Raw genomic sequence first — 24,208 nt, forward strand, 5'->3', positions numbered from 1 at the left:
CACAAAATTCAACATCTTAATACTTTCTCTTTTAAATTTTTATTTATTTAGTTTTTGAGACAGGGTCTTACTCTGTTGCTCAGGCTGGAGCGCAGTGGCGCAATCTTGGCTCACTACAACCTCCGCCTCCTGAGTTCAGGTAATTCTCCTGCCTCAGCCTCCCAAGTAGCTAGGAATACAGGCGTGCACCACCAAGCCTGGCTAATTTTTGTATTTTTTGGTAGAGGCGGGGTTTCACTGTGTTGGTCAGGCTGGTCTCAAACTCCTGGCCTAAAGTGATCTGCTTGCCTTGGCTTCCCAAAGTGCTGGGATTACAGGCGTGAGCCACCACGCCTGGCCCGTCTTAGTATTTTCTTATACCCTGCATCCGTATTGGTCTGAATAATCCAAGCATCTTCCAGTAATATACAGACACTAAATTCTGATATGCATTTTCCGATAAAGGTTTGCTTTAAAAACTTTCCATTCCAGTCCACTCATGTAGTCTAGGAGTTGGTACACTTTTTCTGTAAAGGTCTAGATAGTAAATATCTTCAGCCTTCTGGGCCAAAAGGCCTCCAAATAATTTTGTTGGCATCCTAGTAGGCAGTGTCCTACTTGCCAGCCTCAGCTTACCACACTTGAGCAAACTTTTCCACCATCCAGTGGGCTACAGACACACCTCCTTCAACATCATCTGAATCTTAGCTTGGGAAAGGGGTGGGGGCACCTATTCCAAATTTGTTCCTTCTGTGGCTATTCTGCCTCAGCCTCAGAAGTACTGACTACTACATGTATTTTCTAGGGATCTCTTTACCTTAGCGTTTTGTCCTCAGTAGTTAATTCTCTGTGCCTTGTTAATAATGTTTATATTAAATTTCCTGTATTCAAATTGCTGTGTGATTTCTCTCCTTCAAATGCACTGTGACATATATTTCAATAATTACGTTAAATATAAGTGGTCTAACTACTAATTGAAAGATTAGATTGTCCTGTTGGATAAAAGAAGCAAGACTCAACTATATGCTGTTTACTTGATATCTGTTTTAAATATACACAGGTAAAAAGTGAAAGGAGGGAAAATAAGATATCATTCAGACATTTATCAAAAGAAAGTGGCTGATGGATACACTACAATCCCAGACTTCACCACTACTTGTTACATACATGTGAGAAACCTGCAGCTGTACCCCCTAAATATAAATAAATAAATGTATATATGTATGTATGTATGTGGTAGTGGCTAAATTACTAGGGATAAAGAAGGATGAACATTTTGTTATGATAAAGGGGCCAATTCATCAAGGAGACATATTTACTGCATGCTTACATTCTAGACATTGTGCATTTGTTTGTTCTCATATTTGTCAAAGCCTAAAAGGCAGGTATTTATATCTCCAATTTACATATGAGGGAAATAAGGCTATTAAGTGCAGAATACAGACAAGAAGTCAGAATTTTTTTTTTTTTTGAGACAGAGTCTCACTTTGTCACCCAGACTGGAGTGCAGTTGTGCGATCTTGGCTCACTGCAACCTCGCCTCCCAGGTTCAAGCCATTCTTCTGCCTCAGCGTCCCGAGTAGCTGGGATTACAGGCACCTGCCACCACGACTGGTTAATTTTTATATTTTTAGTAGAGACAGGGTTTCGCCATGTTGGCCAGGCTGGTTTTGAACTCCTGACCTCAGGTGATCTGTCTGCTTCAGCCTCCCAAAGTGCTGGGATTATAGGCATGAGCCACTGCACCTGGCCAAGAACTCAGAATTTGAACTCTTAAAACTATGCTATAGGTTGGCAATGGTGGCTCACACCTGTAATCCCAACACTTTGGGAGGTCAAGGCAACAGGATCACTTGAACCCAGGAGTTCCAGGCCAGCCTGGGTGGGCAACAGAGTGAGACCTTGTTTCCACAAATAAAAAAATTAGCTGGGTGTGGTGGTGCATGCCTGTGGTCTCAGCTACACAGAAGGCTGAGGTGGGAGAATTGCCTGATTCTGTGAGGTCGAGGTAGAGTGAGTCATGATCCCACCACTGCATTCCAGCCTGGGCGACACAGCGAGACCCTGTCTCAAAATAGAGAAAAATTTTTCCAAAGGAAAAAAAAAACTACACTGACGCTTCAAAAAGGTTACAGGGTCAGGCAGGCTCACACCTGTAATCTCAGCACTTTGGGAGGCTTAGGTGGGAGGATCGCTTCAACCCAGGCGTTTGAGACCAGCCTGGGCAATATAGTGAGACTCCTTTAGAAAAAAGCTCCAAAAATCAAACAAACAATAAAAAAAGTTACTGAATAGTATTCACAGTAGGGGTACATTTTTGTAAATAAATACAAATATTCATACAAAAAAACGGTACAAAAGGTTTTATAAACCAAACTACTAAGTTTTTAATCTATGATTCCTTTTTTACAATATATAACACTTGTATAGCAAAACCTTTTTGAATCTGCTTTTAAAGTTTAATTTTAGGCCGGGTGCGCAGTGGCTCACGCCTATAATTCCAGCACTTTGGGAGGCTGAGGCCAGCAGATCACCTGAGGTCGGGAATTTGAGACAAGCCTGGCCAACACGATGAAACCTGTCTCTACTAAAAACAGAAAACATTAGCCAGGCGTGGTGGTGCGCGCCTGTAGTCCCAGCTACTCGGGAGGCTGAGGCACAAGAATCGCTTGAACCAGGAGGTGGAGGTTGCAGTGAGTTGAGATTGCACCACTGCACTCCGGCCTGAGTGACAGAGCAAGGCTCTGTCTCAAAAAGAAAAAGAAATCATTTAAAAAATTTCATGTGTGACCCTACCAAATAACCTTTAAAAACAAAAGCAGAAAAACCAAATTGTTTGTGTAAGCATATATTCTACCTATAAACTACATTCCAGGTCACAAGTCAATATTCCATCTTTCAAATCATCCAAAAAAAAAAAAAAAAAGGTTAAACAAGCTGCAGCACCACCGCCCTACATACAGTACATCCACGGTCAACGACTTCAACTACTAGAAACTTGCACAGACTCTGTTCCTAGGTAGGAACAAATGTACACTATTGATAAACTTCACCTTTACAATTAACAAGAACTCCTGTGTGCAATTACTTACCCTCCACTGAGTGGGCGACAATAAGAGTGCCTATTTCAGAGATTACATTTAGTGTCTGTACTAAGGCAACCGGATGCAAAACAACTTACTCTGCGGCTACCCACTTGAGAGGGCAAAGGTGGACTGGGAAGGCCAGCCAGCCGGGCGTCTCTAAGGTTTAACGAGACGCGAGCTCGGGCTTAGCGTTTCTCATCCTCATCTTGGGGCTGTAACGACACCCTGGAAGCGTCTGTGGTTGAAAATGCGGAACACCTGGCGTCTCCCAAGGCGCTCCCCCGTCCGTCCCGCATCGGGCCGGCTTCCACATTCACCCTGTCAAGGGCACGTCCCCTCTCCATAGGCTGGGAAGCGCTGCACCCCGCAAGCGCACGAGGCGCCGGCTCGGCCCCAGGCCCAACAGGTGCGGGTCCGGGTCCGCGCGGGTGCGTGCCCCCACGTACCTTCGAGGGGTGTTGAGGAGCCGCTGCTGCTCGTCCCCCTCCTCCTCATCCTCGTCCGTCTCCGAGTCAGGGTGACAGTAGCAGAAGGACCCCCTGCTCCGCTTGCGCTTGTGGCTGCCCGCACAGTAACAGAATCCGTGGCCCGCCGCATCGTCTCCAGTGTCCGGCCTCCGGGCCGAGCCCCCCGCCCTGGCACCCTGTGCCTGCTGGGCAAGGGCTGGTCTTGGCTGGCGCAGCACCCGGCTGCTCAACGATCCCATGGGTCACGGCTCCCCGAGACTTCAGGGAGCCCAGAGAAGGGGGTCTCCCGCCATGGCCCGGCCGCCGCCGCCAGCCTTCCCCGAGCGCAGGTGCCTACACCGCCACCTTCTCACGCGCAGCCCCAACCGTTGCAGCGGACGCTACAGCCTCCATTCTCTTCCCCGCCCGCAGCGTCTGGTCACGCCGCGCTCTAGCACCGCAGCACCTCGCCCCCTCGCTTTCGCAACAAAGCGCGGGACGAAGGGCGCATGCGTACGGCGAGCCTCCGGAAGGGGCGGGGCAAGGCGTGCGTGCGTGGCAGGTGGAGCCTGCGCACAATCCGGCGCGCCAGTGCAGACTGGTGTTTTCGGGCCTGCGGTGGGCGTGGCCTCTGACTAACCCGAACTTCGGCGTAGACGTAGTGTTAAGCCGTAGTTCATACACGCCTCTGTAGTGGCAAGACCTGGGACTCCAGTCACTCATTCTTTCTACAAAGGTGCCTTGAGCCCCCGGTGCTTATGGGCCTGTGCTAAGCTAATGGCAAAACCCCGAAGCTATTTGGTCTCCTTGCGGGAGCTCGGCGCTTGCTGGGGCCACGCTCTGCTTGGTTGGGCGTGGCCTCCTGTGAGAGGGGGCCCTAGGATGAGGCGATATGCTGGATTCCTGGGCTTCCTTAACATGAGCCCTCCCCTGCTGTAGACGTGAATGGAACCCGTTAAGTTATGGGAACGTTCCCGGCACTCCTTTCCTTTCCTCTCAAGTGCCGGTGGGATGTCCGAATAGGGTCTGGCACCATGACTGTCCGGACTCAAAAGTGCCTTCAGGAGGCCCTAGCAAAATTTACAAGTGTCTGCTTGGAGTAGTAGCAGCTCTTGTGATGGACTCCGGACAGCCAGCGTTCATTCCCTGACTCCCTTCTGTTACTTTTTAAGTAAAATAATGAAAATATTTCAAATAGGGTAATACAGACTCCTGTGGACCGACCACTAGCTTGAAATTTTATCAGACTTGCTTTCATTCTTTTTTCCTCCCAGCTTTATTGAGGTGTAATCAATGATTCATTCTTTTTAAATAGAACAATACATATAGGCAGAAGCCCCTGCGTACCTCCTCCATCTCATTCTGTCTCCCTCCCCAGTGGCAATCACTGTGCTGAGAATGTTGTATATCATTATGTCCATGCATGTCCTTATATGCATACCCATAAATAATATTTTCTTTTGCATGTTTAGACATATCATGGAATGGAATCATAGTTGTACCTCTCATTGTGCACCTTTCTCCTCTCTCAAAATTGTACTCTCAAGATTTATCCATTTGGTCAATCGCTAGATAATTTTCACTGCTCATTGTATGACTGACCCATATTTGTTTTTACATTCCTTAGTGAGAGAGGTTATTTCTACTTTAACGGCCTTACAGAGCAGCAATGAACATCATGTGCAATGGATTCACCAAGCAGATTCCCAAAAGTGAATTTGCTGCGAAATTTGCAACTTTGTTAGCTATTACCAAATTGCTCTCTGGGTTGATTGCAGCAATGTACCAATTTAGACTCCCATTGGCAGTATACGTAGTTTGAGGGTCCCAGTGGACTAATGTCTGATTCATGTATGAGAAATCTGAACCGAGAGGCTAGCCGAGGCAGCTTGGGGTGGAGGTGGGAGGCGGAGAACAATGGCTGCAGAGGGATCAGCTTGCATGCACAGAATTTGCCAGCACAAAGAACGTGCAGGTGTTTCCCATGGAGCAGATGTGGACCACCATGAGATAGCTGGGATGGGATCATCTTAGGTCCTGCCCAACAGGCCTGGGAGGAAGGCAATGAACTTCAGCACTGAGAACCTCAAAGAGTCACCAAATTCCTAGAGGCTGAAAAAGGAGTACACATTTGCCTTGCCAGAGGAACCGCAGGTGAGTACCGTGATGAGGTTGACAAAGGAACCCACAAGAATGCCCACAAGAAGCAACTTTAGTCTGTCAGGGTCACATAGGGCTGATCCTCTACCACCACAGCAATGACAGTCAGGTAACAACTTTCCTGCTCCCCTTAACTCTCTTCTTTGCTACAACCCAGACATGGTAGGTTGGGGCAGGGGGAGAACATTGAAGGAAACCTAGGTGGAAAAAGAAGAGAAGCCCATGGTCTCCCTTTCCCCAGAAACCGGCTTCCTACTTGCAATAGGCCAGAGGTGAGTGAGGGAAGAAGCCTCAACTGTAAATCAAGCTTGGAATTTTGACTGGATATATTACTTACTAAAATGACACTGTTTTATGACCTTAAGGGACTACACAGTAGGACTTTAAAACCTAAGAGTGAACAGAAAAGTCATGACTCTATCTGAATTTACACCTGAAGAAGGGGAAGAACTGCCCACTGAATAAATGTAAGTGGACAGTGGGAGGGAAAAACAAACATAATTGTATCTCAAAGTCATGCTAATTCAATATGACAAACATTCGTCCAGGGTGACTTTATCCCACCTTCTAGAAATCTTCTGGTGAATAAATGCTATTTGTTTTAAAATTTTGGCTAAGCTACATATCATTTAAAGATAAAACTTCTACCGAAAAAATCACCATGCTTCCAAAGACAAAATAAAGCTGATGTGGAGATTCTGTGGTCTTCTGGGAAGGCATTGAAGTGGTAGTATTATTTCCTGTAAGTAACTGGAGTGACTAAATATTCGCATAAGTAGCTTCTACCAGTAGCTGTAGCTTTTATAATAAACAACACTAAACTAAAAAATTCTTATTATTTCACTCACCAAAATACAATGGATGCTATAAAATCAACAAAGAAGGCAAGTATTCCTACTGTAAGAATATGAATGTCCTTTATACATTTATGATATTTAATATAAATGGTCTACTTAGAGCAGAGGGCATCACTCATTTCCAGAGAATAAGTTCATACATTATTTTATGTTATTGAGTAGTGTTTGGCATATGTGAACATTAGCCAGTAGGCACGCATAAGACTAAATATGTGATTTTTTTTTTTTCTTATCTTGTAATTCCTGTAGAAACTGAGTAACACAAGTCCTTCAAAAATAGCTCCTTTCAGGGGCCAGGATGAAAAACCTCAGAAGGTGAAAAGTGGATCAGAGAAAGACTATACCTCACTTTAAAGACACTTTTTTTTTTTTTTTTAGATGGATTCTCGCTCTGTCGCCCAGGCTGGCGTGATCTCAGCTCACTGCAACCTTTGCCTCCTGCCTCCTGGGTTCAAGCAGTTCTCCCTGACTCAGCCTCCCGAGTGGCTGGGATTACAGGCACCTGCCACCACACCCGGCTAATTTTTATATTTTTAGTAGAGATGCAGTTTCTCCATGTTGGCCAGGCTAGTCTTGAACTCCTGACCTTAGGTGATCCACCCGCCTTGGCCTCCCAAAGTGCTGGGATTACTGGCGTGAGCCCCCGCCCCCGGCCTAAAAACACCATTTTTAAATTAAAATTATTTTTCCACGTTCTTACAAAGTGAACTTTTTAATTAAATCCAAGTACATCTTCAGAATGTTTCTAGAGTTGAAAGGCACAGTGCAAATAGAAATTACTACAATCAACAAAATTGAAAAAGATTTTAAAAAGTATTTTTAGCACAAAAAAGTTTTCTTTATATCATACTAAATTCAGAGCATTACATCATTCCCAGAATACCTAGTTTGAAGCTTATTTTTTTTTCCATTCACTTGCAAGCTGGATTAAGACATTAACTATAATAATATGGAATGTTCAGCATTTATGTTTGGTAACCAGATGTATATGGTTTGTATAACCATACTTTAGAATTTAGTTCAGATAAATTGGTTTTGGTATACTTTGACTACGGAAAGTGATTTCAACATAAGATGTGGTGAAGGAAGTCTCCCATGAAAAACTTAGTAAGGATCAACTAATGCTATGGACAAAACCTAAAAAAAAGAGATTTGTAGATGCTTTCAAGGCTTTGACTATGAAATATAGAAAACTGGATGGGCATTCTTACTGACCAGATGCTTACAATTTCAAATGAAGAAACTACTAGCCACTCTAAAAATTGGATTAGGGAAAAAAGTGATTTTAGAACAGTCTTCCATTTAAAAAATTTTTCACTGAAAAGAAAATATGGAATAATTTAATATATTCAATGTCTGTGAAACACAAAGTAGAAAGTAATCTTTTAAAAACATGGATACATATTTATTTCTACTTTAAAATCTCCATTTATATCTTATAAGCTTTGAAATGCAAGTACAGCTTTAAAGCATCATAATGACTAATTATAGGTGAATAATAATACAGACAGTCTATATCCTAGGAGGCAGCTGTAGGCGTTTTAATTGGAAATAAGCATTCTGAGATAATGATAATAGCAGTGTAGAAAAATGAAGTTAAAAAAATTCAAAGTGTTGAGAATCCTCATGTCCTTCTGGGATTTTTATTTTAATCATCTCCTCCACAGAGAACAAGCAGTACTTTCCTGTAGTCTCCAGATGTGTCACCCTGTTCGATAGGGAAGCAAAGTTAGATAAATAGATTTTAAAATGAAACACACAGTTCAAAGTCATCTAAGCCAACTTTTTCAAGCTTGGCTGGATTTTTCTTAGCTTTAAATTTTTTTTGTTATTTTTTATTACGAAGGTAATACTTATTCAGTGTAGAAAATAAAGACAAAAAAGAACACAAAAATCAACCATTATTCCATCATCTAGAGACTACTATTCTTACCGTTTTGATGTGTGAATGTCCTTCCAGTCTTTTTTCTATGTATCTAGATACCCAATGTGATAGAACAGTAGTATTCTGTGTTCTGCTTTTTCACTTAACAATATAGCCTATTTCCCTATTTTGTTCATTTTTGTTTGTTTTGTTTTGTTTTGTTTTGAGACAGAGTCTTGTTCTGTCACCCAGGGTGGAGTGCAGTGGCGCCATCTCGACTCACTGCAAGTTCTGCCTCCCGGGTTCACGCCATTCTTCTGCGTCAGCCTCCTGAGTAGCTGGGACTACAGGCGCCTGCCACCATGCCCGGCTAATTTTGTTTTTGTATTTTTAGTAGAAACGGGGTTTCACCATGTTAGCCAGGATTGTCTTGATCTCCTGATCTCATGATCTGCCAGCCTTGGCCTCCCAAAAAGTGCTGGGATTACAGGCGTGAGCAACCGCGCTAGGCCCCTATTTTGTTAAATATTATTCTACAACATTATTTAATGGTTACAGAATATCCCATTGTATGCAGGTAAAATAATTTATTTGATCACATCCTCCCTCTCCCTATTGTTGGATATTTATGTTGTTTCAATTTTTCACTATTATAAACACTGCTTCAATAAGCATATTGTAGTTACATTTTTGTATATTTTCTGAATGATTTATTCTGGATAAATTTTCATAAAATGGGAATTACTGGACTAAATGCATTGTCTTAAACCTTTTTTTTTTTTTTTCTGAGACGGAGTCTCGTTCTGTGGCCCAGGCTAGAGTGCAATGGTGCAATCCTGGCTCACTGCAACCTCCGCCTCCCAGGTTCAAGTGATTCTCCTGCCTCAGCTGCCTGCGTAGCTGGCACTACAGGTACACACCACCACGCCTGGCTAATTTTTATTTTTTTAGTAGAGACAGGGTTTCACCATGTTGGCCAGGCTGGTCTTGAAGTCCTGACCTCAAGTGATCCACTCACCTTGGCCTCCCAAAGTACTAGGATTACAGGTGTGAGCCACCGCACCCAGCCTGTTTTCTTAAACATTTTGATATGGGTTACAAAACAGTCTTCCAGAAAGGTTCTATAATTTCTGCATATAAATTTTTGTGGTCTAATAATTGATTAATTTTTTAATCTTTAATTTTATTTATTTATTTTTATTATATTTTTAGAGACAGGGTCTTGCGCTATCACCCAGGCTGGAGAACAGTGGTGTGGTCATAGCTCACTGCAGCTTCGAACTCCTGGGCTCAAGTGATCCTCCCACCTCAGCTTCCCAGAATGCTGGGATTACAGGTGTGAGCCACTGCACCTGGCCTAGATTAATTTTTATTAGTCATTCGTGGGGACTAGAAAAGATGGAATCTCTGTATATAGGGTTCAAAGTTTAATAAGTATCTGTTAAACTCAATCTTAATATATCCTTGTTTATACTTTGCCTCATTGATCTGCCAAAGCATAGGATGTATTAAAGTCTCTCGCTAGCATACTAATTCCATTATATGTTTTCTTCTGGAGCCTCAAGTTTCTTATTTATACATTTGAATGCAATATAATTTGGTACTGAAAGTTTCATAACAGTTTAATCTTTGCTGTGAATTGTTGCCTTTGTCAGTATAACGTGATCCACTTTCTCCTATTTAATACTTTTTCTCCTTAAATTCTTCTTTTTATTAATAGCATAATCTCCGCTTTCTTTCTTGTATGTCCGCTTTCGCTTTCTTTCTTTCCCTGGTGTTTTTCTTTAAGCTTTTTACATGTCACTGTATTTTAGTTGTTTCTTATAAACAGCATGAAGTTGGATTTTATATTTTTACCTAACCTGAGAGTTTATTTATTTTTATAACTTTTATTTTTATCTTTTGTCATTTTTTTCTATTATTTACATATTTTATGCTTCTATTCTGCTTTTTTCATTTCTTTTGACAACTATTATTGAATGAGTAATGTATTCTTTATTTTTAATCTTTTCTAGTGGTGTGTGTGTGTATACACACATATATTTACATATTTATATATACAGACATATATACACTAGATTATAGTGTTTTCTTCCCAAGCCAATCAATATATTTGTACTCAATCATTTTAGTGTTGGTATAGTATTATATTGTATGGATTTTCCATAATTTGTTATTCCCTATTGATTAATAGTAATAACAATATATAATAAATTATATACTATAATACCATATTACTGATATAAATATAAATAACATAAAGCCATGTAAATAATATAAATAATGCTATGATGAAGTATTATACTTCATCTATTCTTTTCACATTTCATTAAACAATTTTATTCAAATTCAGAGACTTTTTGTTGTGGCAAAAAAATATATATATATAATTTGTCATTTTAACTATTTTCTTTTTTTTTTTTTTTATTTGAAAATAAGTGACTTTATTTTAAAAACATCCTCCAGCTTGGGCAACATCTCTTTTTTTTTTTTTTTTTTTTTTTTCTTTTTTATTGATCATTCTTGGGTGTTTCTCGCAGAGGGGGATTTGGCAGGGTCACAGGACAACAGTGGAGGGAAGGTCAGCAGATAAACAAGTGAACAAAGTTCTCTGGTTTTCCTAGGCAGAGGACCCTGCGGCCTTCCGCAGTGTTTGTGTCCCTGGGTACTTGAGATTAAGGAGTGGTGATGACTCTTAACGAACATGCTGCCTTCAAGCATCTGTTTAACAAAGCACATCTTGCACCGCCCTTAATCCATTCAACCCTGAGTGGATACAGCACATGTTTCAGAGAGCACAGGGTTGGGGGTAAGGTCGCAGATCAACAGGATCCCAAGGCAGAAGAATTTTTCTTAGTACAGAACAAAATGAAAAGTCTCCCATGTCTACCTCTTTCTACACAGACACAGCAACCATCCGATTTCTCAATCTTTTCCCCACCTTTCCCCCCTTTCTATTCCACAAAACCGCCATTGTCTTCATGGCCCGTTCTCAATGAGCTGTTGAGTACACCTCCCAGATGGGGTGGTGGCCGGGCAGAGGAGCTCCTCACTTCCCAGTAGGGGCGGCCGGGCAGAAGCGCCCCTCACCTCCCAGATGGGGCGGTTGGCCGGGCGGGGGGCTGACCCCCCCCACCTCCCTCCCGGACGGGGCGGCTGGCCAGGCGGGGGGCTGACCCCCCACCTCCCTCCCGGACAGGGCGGCTGGCCGGGCAGAGGGGCTCCTCACTTCCCAGTAGGGGCGGCCGGGCAGAGGCGCCCCTCACTTCCCCGACGGGGCGGCTGGCCCGGCGGGGGGCTGACCCCCCCACCTCCCTCCCGGAGGGGGCGGCTGGCCGGGCAGAGGGGCTCCTCACTTCCCGGTAGGGGCGGCCGGGCAGAGGCGCCCCTCACCTCCCGGACAGGGTGGCTGGCCGGGCGGGGGGCTGATCCCCCCACCTCCCTCCCAGACGGGGCGGCTGGCCGGGCGGGGGGCTGACCCCCCACCTCCCTCCCGGACGGGGCGGCTGGCCGGGCGGGGGGCTGACCCCCCCACCTCCCTCCCGGACGGGCGGCTGGCCGGGCGGGGGGCTGACCCCCCACCTCCCTCCCGGACGGGGCGGCTGGCCGGGCGGGGGGCTGACCCCCCCACCTCCCTCCCGGACGGGGCGGCTGGCCGGGCGGGGGGCTGACCCCCCCACCTCCCTCCCGGACGGGGCGGCTGGCCGGGCGGGGGGCTGATCCCCCCACCTCCCTCCCGGACGGGGCGGCTGGCCGGGCGGGGGGCTGACCCCCCCACCTCCCTCCCGGACGGGGCGGCTGGCCGGGCAGAGGGGCTCCTCACTTCCCAGAAGGGGCGGCCGGGCAGAGGCGCCCCTCACCTCCCGGATGGGGTGGCTGGCCAGGCGGGGGGCTAACCCCCCCACCTCCTTCCCGGACGGGGCGGCTGGCCGGGCCGGGGGCTGACCCCCCCACCTCCTTCCCGGACGGGGCGGCTGGCCGGGCCGGGGGCTGACCCCCCCACCTCCCTCCCAGACAGAGCGGCTGGCCGGGCAGAGGGGCTCCTCACTTCCCAGTAGGGGCGGCCGGGCAGAGGCGCCCCCCCCCACCTCCTGGACAGGGCGGCTGGCCGGGCAGGGGGCTGATCCCCCCACCTCCCTCCCGGACGGGGCGGCTGGCCAGGCGGGGGGCTGATCCCCCCACCTCCCTCCCGGACGGGGCGGCTGGCCGGGCGGGGGGCTGACCCCCCCACCTCCCTCCCGGATGGGGCGGCTGGCCGGGAGGGGGGCTGACCCCCCCACCTCCCTCCCGGACGGGGCGGCTGGCCGGGCAGAGGGGCTCCTCACTTCCCAGTAGGGGCAGCCGGGCAGAGGCACCCCTCGCCTCCCGGATGGGGCGGCTGGCCAGGCGGGGGGCTGACCCCCCCACCTCCCTCCCGGACGAGGCGGCTGGCCGGGCAGAGGGGCTCCTCACTTCCCGGTAGGGGCGGCCGGGCAGAGGTGCCCCTCACCTCCCGGACGGGGCGGCTGGCCGGGTGGGGGGCTGACCCCCCCACCTCCCTCCCAGATGAGGAGGGAGGACGCTCCTCACTTCTCAGACGGGGTGGCTGCCGGGCGGAGGGGCTCCTCACTTCTCAGATGGGGCGGTTGCCAGGCAGAGGGTCTCCTCACTTCTCAGACAGGGCGGCCGGGCAGAGACACTCCTCACATCCCGGACGGGGCGGCAGGGCAGAGGTGCTCCCCACATCTCAGACGATGGGCGGCCGGGCAGAGACGCTCCTCACTTCCCAGATGTGATGGCGGCCGGGAAGAGGCGCTCCTCACTTCCTAGATGGGATGGCGGCCGGGCAGAGACGCTCCTCACTTTCCAGACTGGGCAGCCAGGCAGAGGGGCTCCTCACATCCCAGACGATGGGCGGTCAGGCGGAGACGCTCCTCACTTCCCAGACGGGGTGGCTGCCAGGCAGAGGCTGCAATCTCGGCACTTAGGGAGGCCAAGGCAGGCGGCTGGGAGGTGGTTGTAGCGAGCCGAGATCACGCCACTGCACTCCAGCCTGGGCGCCATTGAGCACTGAGTTAACGAGACTCCGTCTGCAATCCCGGCACCTCGGGAGGCCGAGGCTGGCGGATCACTCGCGGTTAGGAGCTGGAGACCAGCCCAGCCGACACATCGAAACCCCGTCTCCACCAAAAAAATACGAAAACCAGTCAGGCGTGGCGGCGCACGCCTGCAATCGCAGGCACTCGGCAGGCTGAGGCAGGAGAATCGGGCAGGGAGGTTGCAGTGAGCTGAGATGGCAGCAGTACCATCCAGCTTCGGCTCGGCATCAGAGGGAGACCGTGGAAAGAGGGGAGAGGGGAGAGGGGAGAGGGGAGAGGGGAGAGGGGGAGGGGGGAGGGGAGAGGGGAGAGGGGAGAGGGGAGAGGGAGCTCTATCTACCACACAGTCCTTCTCTCCATTTTAACTATTTTCAAGTGGCACTAGTTACTTTTACAATGTTATGTAACCATCATCACTGTCTATTTCTAAAACCCTTTCATCACCCCAAACAGAAACTCTGTACCCACTAACCAATAACTCCCATTCTTTCCTCTCCCTCCAAATTGCTGGTAACCTCTAATCTACTTTCTGTCCCTATGAATCTACCTATTCTACATATTTCATAAAGCAGAATCATACAATATTTGTCCGTTTGTGTCTGATTTATTGCATGTAGTATATTTTCAAGGTTCATTCATGTATCAAAAATGTCATTCCTTTTTTTCGTGACAGCGTACCATTGAACATCATTGCTTTTTATGTATGTATATACATTTTGTTTATCCAGTCATCTGTTGATGGATATTTAGGTTGTTTTCACCTTGTGCCTATTGTTAATAATGTTTATGTTGATGTACAACTAGCTGTTTGGGTTCCTGTTTTCATTTAAGTATATAACTGAGAGTGGAATTGCTGGCTCATATGGTCATTCTACGTGAAAATTTTTTCTTTTTCTTTTTTGGGATGGGTCTTTACTCAGGCTGGAGTCTTGAAGTGGTACAATCATGGCTCACTGCAGCCTCGACCTCCCCAGCCTCAGGTGATCATCCCACCTCAGCCTCCTGAGTAGCTGGGACTACAGGCGTGCACCACCACACCCGGCTAATTTTTGTTGATTTTGTAGAGACAGGGTCTCACTATGTTGCCTAGGCTGGTCTCGAACTCCTGGGCTCAAGTGATCCACCTGTCTCGGCCTCCCAAAGTGCTGGGATTACAGGCGTGAGCCACGATGCCTGGTCTATATTAAACTTTTTGAAGAAGTTTGGTGCTTAAAGTTTTGTAACAGACTGTTTTTCACAGTGGCTGCACCGCTTTATATTCCTACCAACAGTGCACAAGAGTTCTAGTCTCTCCATATCCTCCATAAATCATTTGTCATTTCCTGGGGTTTTTTATTTTGTTTTTTTCTTGTTTGTAGTATATTTTCCCATAACTTCACTTACCGTCATCCTTGAATCTTAAACTAGTTATATAGTTCAGCTCTGCAAAATCAAGTTACCTCATAGCCTAGTCAGAAATAGAAACAAGTTCCTGCATGCCTTGTAGACATAGTAACAAAATCCACAGCTTGGTGGGGCATGGTGGCTCACACCTGTAATTCCAGCACTTTGGGAGGCCGAGACGGGTGGATCACTTGAGGTCAGGAGTTCAAGACTAGCCTGGCCAACATGGTGAAACGCCATTTCTACAAAAAATACAAAGCTCATGCCTGTAGTCCCAGCTACTCAGGAGGCTGAGGCAGGAGGATCACTTGAACCTAGGAGGTGGAGGTTGCAGTGAGTGGAGATTGCGCCACTACACTCCAGCCTGGGCGACAGAGTGAGACTCCATCTAAAAAAAAAAATCTGCAGTTAAAATCACCTAATTGTCACACCTCTCCAAGCTTTGAGTAGGATTCAGAATATTTAATTCACAGATCGAACGCTGATTTGAAGCTTGCGGTGCAGGCAACCTTAGCTCCTAGGGAAATCTATCTCACTTTCATGTCCATGAGACTCTTCCAGCATCCTCAAGAAACAAAATCCCAGGAATGCCCGGCTTTGAGGGAGGTGAACCATTTGTCACCACTACCATGCCCTCTTAGGACTCCTAGAAGTCTGGTGCCTGGTAAAGAACAGTAATTCAGGATAGCTAAAATGCTTTCCCATATTCCCAGCAGACCTCAGCTGGCCCCTGCATAGGACTCTGGATTCAGTTGTTTATCTTCTCTCATAATTAGGTAGACGAGGAAATTGTGTGCTTAAAAGTATTCATTAAAATGTAATCTTTGTCTGAGGTCAACATAAAATAATTACTGTATTTAGAAGGCAAATTTCCAGCTTGTATCCTGGCAAAGGTTTAAATATCTGTGTGAAAGAAGAGAGACTGGAAATATCGGGAGCATCATCTTTAAAGGAAATGATATATGCCAAGAAGAGGGGACAACAAGTGCTAAATGCCAAGGTCAGAGGGGTCCTTTTCTGGATCCTTTACTCTGGACTTAGGCTGCTGTGACCTACCTTGATGAACGAGTACAGAGACTTTCCATAGAGTCTCTTGAAGTGTGCCCGGATATCCAACATGTCAATTTCTGCTCGAGAAACCATCACTCTGATGAGGGTGTTATCATCGGTGCCCAAGCCCTAAGGAAGAAAACGAAATCCAAACATATACAAAAACCTAGCTGTTTTTCAGTGTCTTCTTTAGTCTATCAAAGCAAGACTAGAGATGACTGTGCTGACGATGTCCTTTGCTCCACTACTTGGCAGGCCTGAGGAATATCCTCACTCCTTATCGTGGTATTCAAGGCTCTCCACAACTCACTTTTCCAATGCTCTATGTTCTGACCACAGGATGCCGTTCCCTGCTTTTCTAGAGCCATAACCTGTGCTGTCCAGACATACCCTGCCACCTGGCTCACCTACGATTCCTTCTCATGGAGTATTATCCTTCCCTCCCCAGCCTTATCACCCCTTCCCTTCACCATATGAAATCCTCTGATGTAAAACTTTTACATTTGGAAGGTCCTGCTCAAATATACCAACTTGTTTATATATTCTTTGCAGATTCTCCACCTCAAAAAACAAATATTGAAAAAAAAAAAAACCCTTTCCTCTGTGTTTCTACAATGTTTGGATCCTCAACTACTGTCTTACATTCTGTCTTGTTATAATTGGTGTTTTGCACATACTTGCCTAGGCTAGACATTCTTTGAGAGCAAGGTCTACATTTTTGTTGTTGTTGTTTTGTTTTGCTTTTTTTTTTTTCTTTTTTGAGACAGAGTCTCACTGTGTTGCCTAGGCTGGAGTGCAGTAGCGCAATTTCAGCTCACTGCAACCTCTGCCTCCTGGGTTCCAGTGATTCTCCTGCCTCAGCCTCCCAAACAGATGGGATTATAGGCATGAGCCACCATACCTGACTAATTTTTGCATTTTTGTAGAGACGGGGATTTCACCATGACGGCCAGGCTGGTCTTGAACTCCTGACCTCAAGTAATCCACCCGCCTCAGCCTCCCAAAGTGCTGGGATTACAGGCGTGAGCCACCGCACCTGGCCAAAGACTACATTTTGACCTTCCCTGCACCTCCTGTGATTCTCAGCCTGCAGAGTACGATGGAGGGTTAGGAATACGGGCTCTGGAGCTAGAATGCCAGGTAAACACCTGGCATTCTTGCTCCATCACTTCCTCACTGAGAATCTTGGGCAAACTGCATATCCTTTCTATGCCTCAGTTTCCTCATCTGTAAATTGGAGGTTAGCAATAGTACCAGCCTGATAGAGCTGTTGTGGGGATATAATTAATCTATTAAAAACAGTGATCCATACATCCTAAGTGCTCAGTAAATATCACCTAGTATTATTATTAGCAGGCACTCACTGAAGTATTTGATGAATTGAATTGGATCTTTCAGAGCAAAGTTTGGATAGGGGATATAAGTAAGCTTAAGAAGGTGGACACAAGATAACTCAAATTCATTTAGATGCTGAAAATAAGGCCATTTACCTTCATTGATTTATAGAGCTTTTCAGCAAAATATGCAGATTTGTTCCTCATGCACTTTACTGTCAAAGAAAAAAAAAGAAGAAATGAAAAGATTACAGATAAGACCCACGAAAAAAGAAAAGTGACAGTTGTTTCCTCTGTTTCTACAAGGTATCAATATTTGCTTTGCCAGGGAAATTTTAGCCAAGCAATGTTTCATGAACATAGGCGATGCTCTATGTATTTTCACAGATAGAAAGTACCCTCAATTTATCATCAAGTTCCTGGAGAAGTAATTGATAAAGTCTATCAAAGCAAAGGGTGGTATTTCATTTCAAAATAAGGATTACTGTATCTGCCATATGAGACAGTTACTAGTTCTAACCATTCACAGACTTGCAAGCTGCAGCCTGTATATCTGCACATTATTACCTTTCACATAGGACATACAAAAGCACAGAAGATATAAAATATATAAACCACATGGCACAATAGCAATCAGGTTGTATATAATATTTCTTGTTTAAAAATCTGGAATGTAACATGAGTGATTCATGATAAACAACTTTTACCTCTGAAAATAATTCTGTATCCCCATATTGCAAACTGATAATGAGAAGGAAAATCTATAAACATTTGTTTCTCTACTCCCCCTACCAGCTTACCTATAGCCAGCAGAGCATCTTCAAAGCTACCAGATGTTTCAGATTTAATACTCTGTTCAATATCCTTCTGTGATATCCTTTTGTATTCATCAAACACTGCAGACAATAACAAAATAGTATTATTGGGAAGAAAAAACAGAGGAAACTAAAATTTATGGAGAGAATGAGCATTTTTAACTAGCCTACACTATTTATTCTTTGGCATATTTCAGGAGGAAACTAATTAGTAATGTGGGCAAGCAGCCAGGAGGGATGTGCAGAGTGGAACGGGCCCCAGATAAGGAGGAAGAAATGCTGTGATGTTTGGAGGACATCAGTCAAGTCCTTTCCCTTATCTGGGACCCTCACACATAAAATGGAGATGGCCTCTGGGGAGCTTTGCTTTCCTTTCTCATTGTTTCCTTAATAAGCAGAATGTGTCTTTTTGTGTTTTTGTCCTTGGTAATCACCTCCCTGTCATCTCCCTTTTGGCTCATCAAAACTAGAACAATTCAACCGCTTCAGAACTGAGTCACAGTTAATAACAGCTGGTTGCATCTTTTAAAATACTTAAACATAATTACATTTGTTGTTGTTGTTGTTTTTTGCCAAGTATTTTTGAATGTGGTGAATATGTTCCCCTCTCTTGCTGTCTCCTTCTGGAAACTTCTTAGAGCAGGTATCTATTTTATCTTCTCACCATCGCCTTCTTTGGGGTGCTGCCTCACTTCCATCAATGTGATTTTAACAGGGCTGTCAATCAAGGGACACCATACCCAACAACATACACCACAATCTCTGTCAAACACGTGAGCAGTTGACCCAGTCAGGACCCGTTAGACTCTCTCCTGGGAACTTATAATTGAGCAGCTCACGGGGATGGCCAAAAGCACTGCATCATCTTTACCCTCAGAGAAACCTATTAAACTTCCTGGGTGTCACACTCAGAGATTCTAATTCAGCCAGTCTGAAGTAGGGGGTCAATATTTAGCATTTTTAATAGAAAATGAACTTCAGAAACTCTGCTTTAGAAATAAAATCCATTATTCCCTTCTACTGAGACCCCCAGAACTGCCTTGATTTCTGTTCTTCCTGAAGGTGTTCAGCTGTCTGTTCAAATCTGTGAGCTACCAGTATTTTCCATTTTCCCTCTTGTGCCATTCTATATTATTTCATCTTTTCTTACTTAAATTGAAGTCAGTGTGTGTGGCTTGGAATCAAAGAACTTAACTGACACATTTTCTAAGCCTCAGTTTTCTCCACTGTAAAATGGGGAAAATAATTACTGCTCCATTGGGTGTTGCAAGAAACAATGCTTATAAAATGCTTAACACTGCACCTAGAAAATAGAACATTATTAACAAAACGGTAGTTATTATGAAATCTCACCATTATTGTTGGTTGGCAAGACAATTATGAAGTTTTCCTAATCCAAACAGTGCTTAAAATATTTTCTCCCAGTGGCTTACAAACAGATATTTCATAATTGCCTAACTATTGACTTGTACCCAGAAGTGAAAATTCTTGCAAATGCATTTATGCGCTAAATCGGCTTCTGAGGACCTGCAGTTCTTGGAAAACACCACCAGGGGGAGATTCCTGTTATTTGTAACAGGCAAGGGAAGGAAGTGAAGAAAGAAGCTGAGTCAGAAGTTTGTGTACCTGATGGTCGCCCGGGATATTGATTAACAGGAGTAATCACCTGTTTTTTTGTCACTGTGAAAAACCTGAAATAATTACAACTTCAGAATGTGTTGTACTTCTCAATTGCTTTATGTTTTCAATTTAGCAAACTCATTCTCAAATTTCCCACAAGCTTTGCAAATCAGTGTGTGTGATTAAAAAGGTATGGTGGGTGGGTTTATAAAATTATAATGTACTTAAAGATCTAAAGAACTCGTATAAAAGATGAAATAGCTTATTAAATCCTTACTTGCTGTTTAAAAGAATATGAACCTGACAGCAAATATTCTAAAATTGTCTAGTATCTTTCCCCCAAATAAGTTAAAATCACATTACAAAGTTTATATTTATCAGAAACAAATTAGAAACATTTCAAATTTGAAATTATCCACTATTCATCTTATATAACATAACCCCTAAAGAAATCACTTGTATTAGCTTTATAGCTTGGATATTACACAGGAATAAATATCAACCAACATTGCTATTTTATTGCTACCTGATCTACTACAGATTACTTTCATATGTAACTACATTAGAATGAAAATACTGGGGCTACTTTAGAAAAAGGACTGACTGTGAAGGTCAGTTTCCTAGAAACAAGAATGCCAAACTTCTATGACTACATGCACTTTTTCTAATTATTCATAATTAATCTTTCAGAAATTAGCTTTCATATACATCATTGGACTAATACATTTCCAGGGTGAGAATCTAAGACACTTGGGTACAATCAGTTCTTTGTATCAACTGAAGGAGGAAGGTTATCAACTACTTATGGGCAATATAGTTTTTGCTATCTTTCACTCCTTTTCTTTGGGAAATGAAGTAAGTGCCTTACCATGCAACAGGTGATTTCGGTTCCGGGAACAGAGAACAGTTAGAAATTTCACCTCATCTGTCCCCCATTTCTTCTCTCCAGCCTCATACAGGTCCTGAAGCCAAACAAAGCACAGGTCTAAAATTCCAAAAACGATGTGCCAGGACACAGGCAAATATTTCCAGAAGCTCAAAGAGCTGAGCTGGCTTAGTTTTATTTTGTTGGTGATGGGGTTGGAAATGGTAGTGGTGAGTGGAAATGACTCAGGATCCTTCCTCAGGCATAAGGCTGTTGGGACCCTGTCATACCCCCCTGGGAGTCAGGGCAAACACTAGCAGTTCCCTAGCTGGAGACTACATGGTTCTAAAGAGCTAAAAGAAATGCCCTAGATTTGGGCTGTCCCCTACAGTTGCCACTAACCACATGTGGCTGTTTAAATGTTAATTGAAATTAAATACAATTTAAAATTCAGCTCTTCAATCACATTGGCCTCATTTCAAGTACCCAGCGGCTACAGGTAGCCAGTAGTCACCCACACAGGACAGTGCAGATGTGGAATGTTCTCATCACTGCGGGGAGTTCTATTGGATAGCCCTGCTCTAGAATGATCTGTGATTTTCCTGAGGCTACAGGTCTCACAGTAGAACCAGGGACCCATTGCCAATTGCTTACATTCCAGCCAGGTGGGAATATAGGAAACTGATTCTGCTCAATTTAACTACATTATTGCTCAATCAGAATTACTGTTCATTTTTAATAAGCAGCTTGCCTGTTACATTTCTCAAAAAGATCTTAACTCACACATATTATGGCTCATTGGGCTTACCTCCATATACTCCCCCATTTTTTCACTTCTTTCTCTGATTCCCTCACTGCTTTAGAGTCAATTCACATAATCATAAAAATTTAAAGCTGAAAGCGTTCATCTAATTCACCTAATTCAAAAGAGTTCATCTTATTCAGCACTTCTGAAACTTGAATCTCAACAGGCTTGTGACAATTTATTTTATGTCAACTTGACTGAGCCATGGGTTACCCAGATTTTTGCTCAAACATTATTCTAGGTGTTTCTGTGAGGGTTTTTGGATGATCCAATATGGAGGAGGGGCCCTCATACAATCAGCTGAAAGCTTTTGTTTTCAAGAAGAGGGCTGACCTTCCCAAGAGTGAGAGGGACTCCTCCTGCCTGACTGCCTTGAGCTAGGACATCAGTTTTTTTCCTGCCTTTGGACTTGAACTGGAACATCAGCTCTTCATGGGTTTCCAGCCTGCTGGCCTTCAGATGGGAACTGCTCCTAGTTCTCAGGCCTTTGGACTCAGACTGGAACAAAACCATAGGCTGTCCTGCATCTCCAGCTTGCTGACTCCCTCTGAAGATCCTGGTACTTGCCCAACTCCATCCTCTCTCTCTTTCACACACACACACACACACACACACACACACACACACCCCTCTGTGTCTCTCTCTCTCTCTCTCTCTATTGGTTCTGTTCCTCTTAAGAATTCTGACTAATACATTGCTTTAATTAATAAAGCATAGTAGTGGGCTGGGCACGGTGGCTCATGCCTGTAATCATAGCACTTTGGAAGGCCAAGGCAGGTAGGTTGCTTGAGCCCAGGAGTTTGAGACCAGCCTGGGCAATATGGCAAAACCCCACCTCTACCAAAAAAATATTTAAAACTTAGCCAGGCATGATGGCACACGCCTGTAGTCCAGCTACTCAGGAGGCTGAGGTGGGAGGATCACTTGAGCCTGGGAGGCGAAGGTTGCAGTGGGCCGAGATCATGCCACTGCACAACAGCCTGGGAGACAGAGCAAGACCCTATCTCAAAAAAAAAAAAAAAAAAAAAAAAAGAATAAAATACAGGTTAGTGGAAGTGACACTGATTTCTGAGGCTAGATCATAAACAATCATGCAACTGCCATTGTTTCTATTGGAATGCTTGCTTTCTGGGTGCTCCTTCTTGAAACCCAGCTGCCGTGCTCCAAGAAGCCCAAGCCACACACATACCTCTATCCCCTCTAATGAAAGCAACAGGTTCTTTTTTTTTGCATAAAACAAAGTTGTTCATACCTCACAAACTGAATGGAACCAATCCCTCATTATGGTTATGTATTGGTTAAGAATACTGCGTCTATGGTCAGGCGCGGTGGCTCATGCCTGTAATCCCGGCACTTTGGGAGGCCATGGCAGGTGGATCATTTGAGGTCAGGAGTTCAAGACCAGCCTGGCCAACATGTTGAAACCCTATCTCTATTAAAAATACAAAAACTAGCCGGGTGGTGGTGGTGCATCCTGTAATCCCAGATACTCAGGAGGCTGAGGTGGGAGAATTGCTTGAACCTGGGAGGGGGAGGTTGCGGTGAGCTGAGATCACACCACCACACTCCAGTCTGGACGACAGTGAGACCCTGTCTCAAAAAAAAAAAAAAAAAAAAAAAAAAAAAGAGAGAGAATACTGGGTCTAGATGCCAATTGGTTCAAATCCTAGCTCTGCCCTTTATTATCTTTCTGAGCTTGAGCAAGGTACTTGACCTCTCTGAGCCTCAGTTTCCTTGTTTGTAAAATGGGGATAGCAATACTTACCTTATGAAGTTATTGCAAAGATTCAATGACATACTTAATATAGAATTTAGAACAGGGGGCCACGCGCGATGGCTCATGCCTGTAATCCCAGCACTTTGGGCGGCCAAGGCAGGTGGATCACCAGAGGTCAGGAGTTCAAGACCAGCCTGGCCAACATGGTGAAAACCCATCTCTACTAAAAATAGAAAAAAATTAGCCGGGTATGGTGGCAGGCACCTGTAATCCCAGCTATTTGGGAGGCTGAGGCAGCAGAATCACTTGAACCCAGGAGGCGGAGGTTGCAGTGAGCCAAGATCATGCCATTGCACTCCAGCCTGGGCAACAAGAGTGAAACTCCATCTCAAAAAAAAAAAAAATTTTTAGAACAGTGTTTGGTACCTGGTAATGACCCACTTTTTATTAGCTATTATCGTTAGTGTTATCTGGCCACAGCTGATTAGACCATGGGTTGGTTCCAGGACAACCATCACTGGGCTGGGAAACAGAGAGGCAAATGCCTCTTGGGGTTTGCTATTAATTTTACCCAGCAGGGTATACACTGTGTCAAGCTATTTTATATAGGTCTTATCAAATGTCCTCTTTGATGAAGTAAAAATGCACAGTGAACAGTCCCTTTCACCTCCACGGGATTCGGAAGACAGTGGTTCTCTGGGATTGCCACACAATGGTCCTAATGTTGAGAAACTTGGAACCCAGGAGTGCTTATATAATGATGTCCAGCCCCAGGTACCTCCTCAAGAAACCTGTTATTAAAGGCTATCTGTGGGAATATTTTTAAAGAACATATCCAAGCCTGGCTAATATACACTGTAATATAAGTTGCTATCCACCCACTAAGGCCTGTCTCATTGGCGAAAGAGAAGAAAGCTGGAAGAAAGAAGCTGCAGTTCTACCAACCTGGGCATCCTGTCTCACGAGAGCATCGTCCAGATAATTTCCTTCATCCCTCCCACCCTGAGGATGAGAAAAACAAATAAAAAATAATTCGAGAGTATACATGAAGATCTGGGGACACCATTAAGATAGCAGGTCTAGAGTAATGAGACAAAATACCACAAGAAGTGGGGCTTCAGACCCAGGGAGGGAGGACAGGCGTCCTCT

The 24,208-nt window shown here is 44.9% G+C and overlaps 2 protein-coding genes across 7 annotated transcripts in view; both read right to left on the reverse strand.

The window, feature by feature from the left end:
• GMCL1 (germ cell-less 1, spermatogenesis associated) overlaps positions 1-7,121 on the reverse strand; it is a 54,724-nt gene extending 47,603 nt beyond the window's left edge. For both annotated transcript variants that reach the window (XM_024927722.4, XM_003830932.7), the window contains exon 1: positions 3,512-7,121. In XM_024927722.4, coding sequence (XP_024783490.1) covers positions 3,512-3,771 — 260 coding nt within the window. In that variant the 5' untranslated portion in view covers positions 3,772-7,121. The remainder of the gene's footprint in view (positions 1-3,511) is intronic.
• Positions 7,122-7,224: 103 nt separating this feature from the next.
• The window catches only part of ANXA4 (annexin A4), a 185,743-nt gene continuing 168,759 nt past the window's right edge, over positions 7,225-24,208 (reverse strand). For all 5 annotated transcript variants that reach the window (XM_034953318.3, XM_024927721.4, XM_063594890.1 and 2 more), the window contains 6 exons: positions 24,005-24,061; positions 20,541-20,634; positions 18,038-18,133; positions 17,394-17,452; positions 15,910-16,032; positions 7,225-8,236 (listed from right to left, as the gene is read on the reverse strand). In XM_034953318.3, coding sequence (XP_034809209.2) covers positions 8,177-8,236; positions 15,910-16,032; positions 17,394-17,452; positions 18,038-18,133; positions 20,541-20,634; positions 24,005-24,061 — 489 coding nt within the window. In that variant the 3' untranslated portion in view covers positions 7,225-8,176. The remainder of the gene's footprint in view (positions 8,237-15,909; positions 16,033-17,393; positions 17,453-18,037; positions 18,134-20,540; positions 20,635-24,004; positions 24,062-24,208) is intronic.

The sequence above is a fragment of the Pan paniscus genome, chromosome 12 (genome assembly GCF_029289425.2).
Source record: "Pan paniscus chromosome 12, NHGRI_mPanPan1-v2.0_pri, whole genome shotgun sequence".
In the NCBI taxonomy this organism is placed as follows: Eukaryota; Metazoa; Chordata; class Mammalia; order Primates; family Hominidae; genus Pan; species Pan paniscus.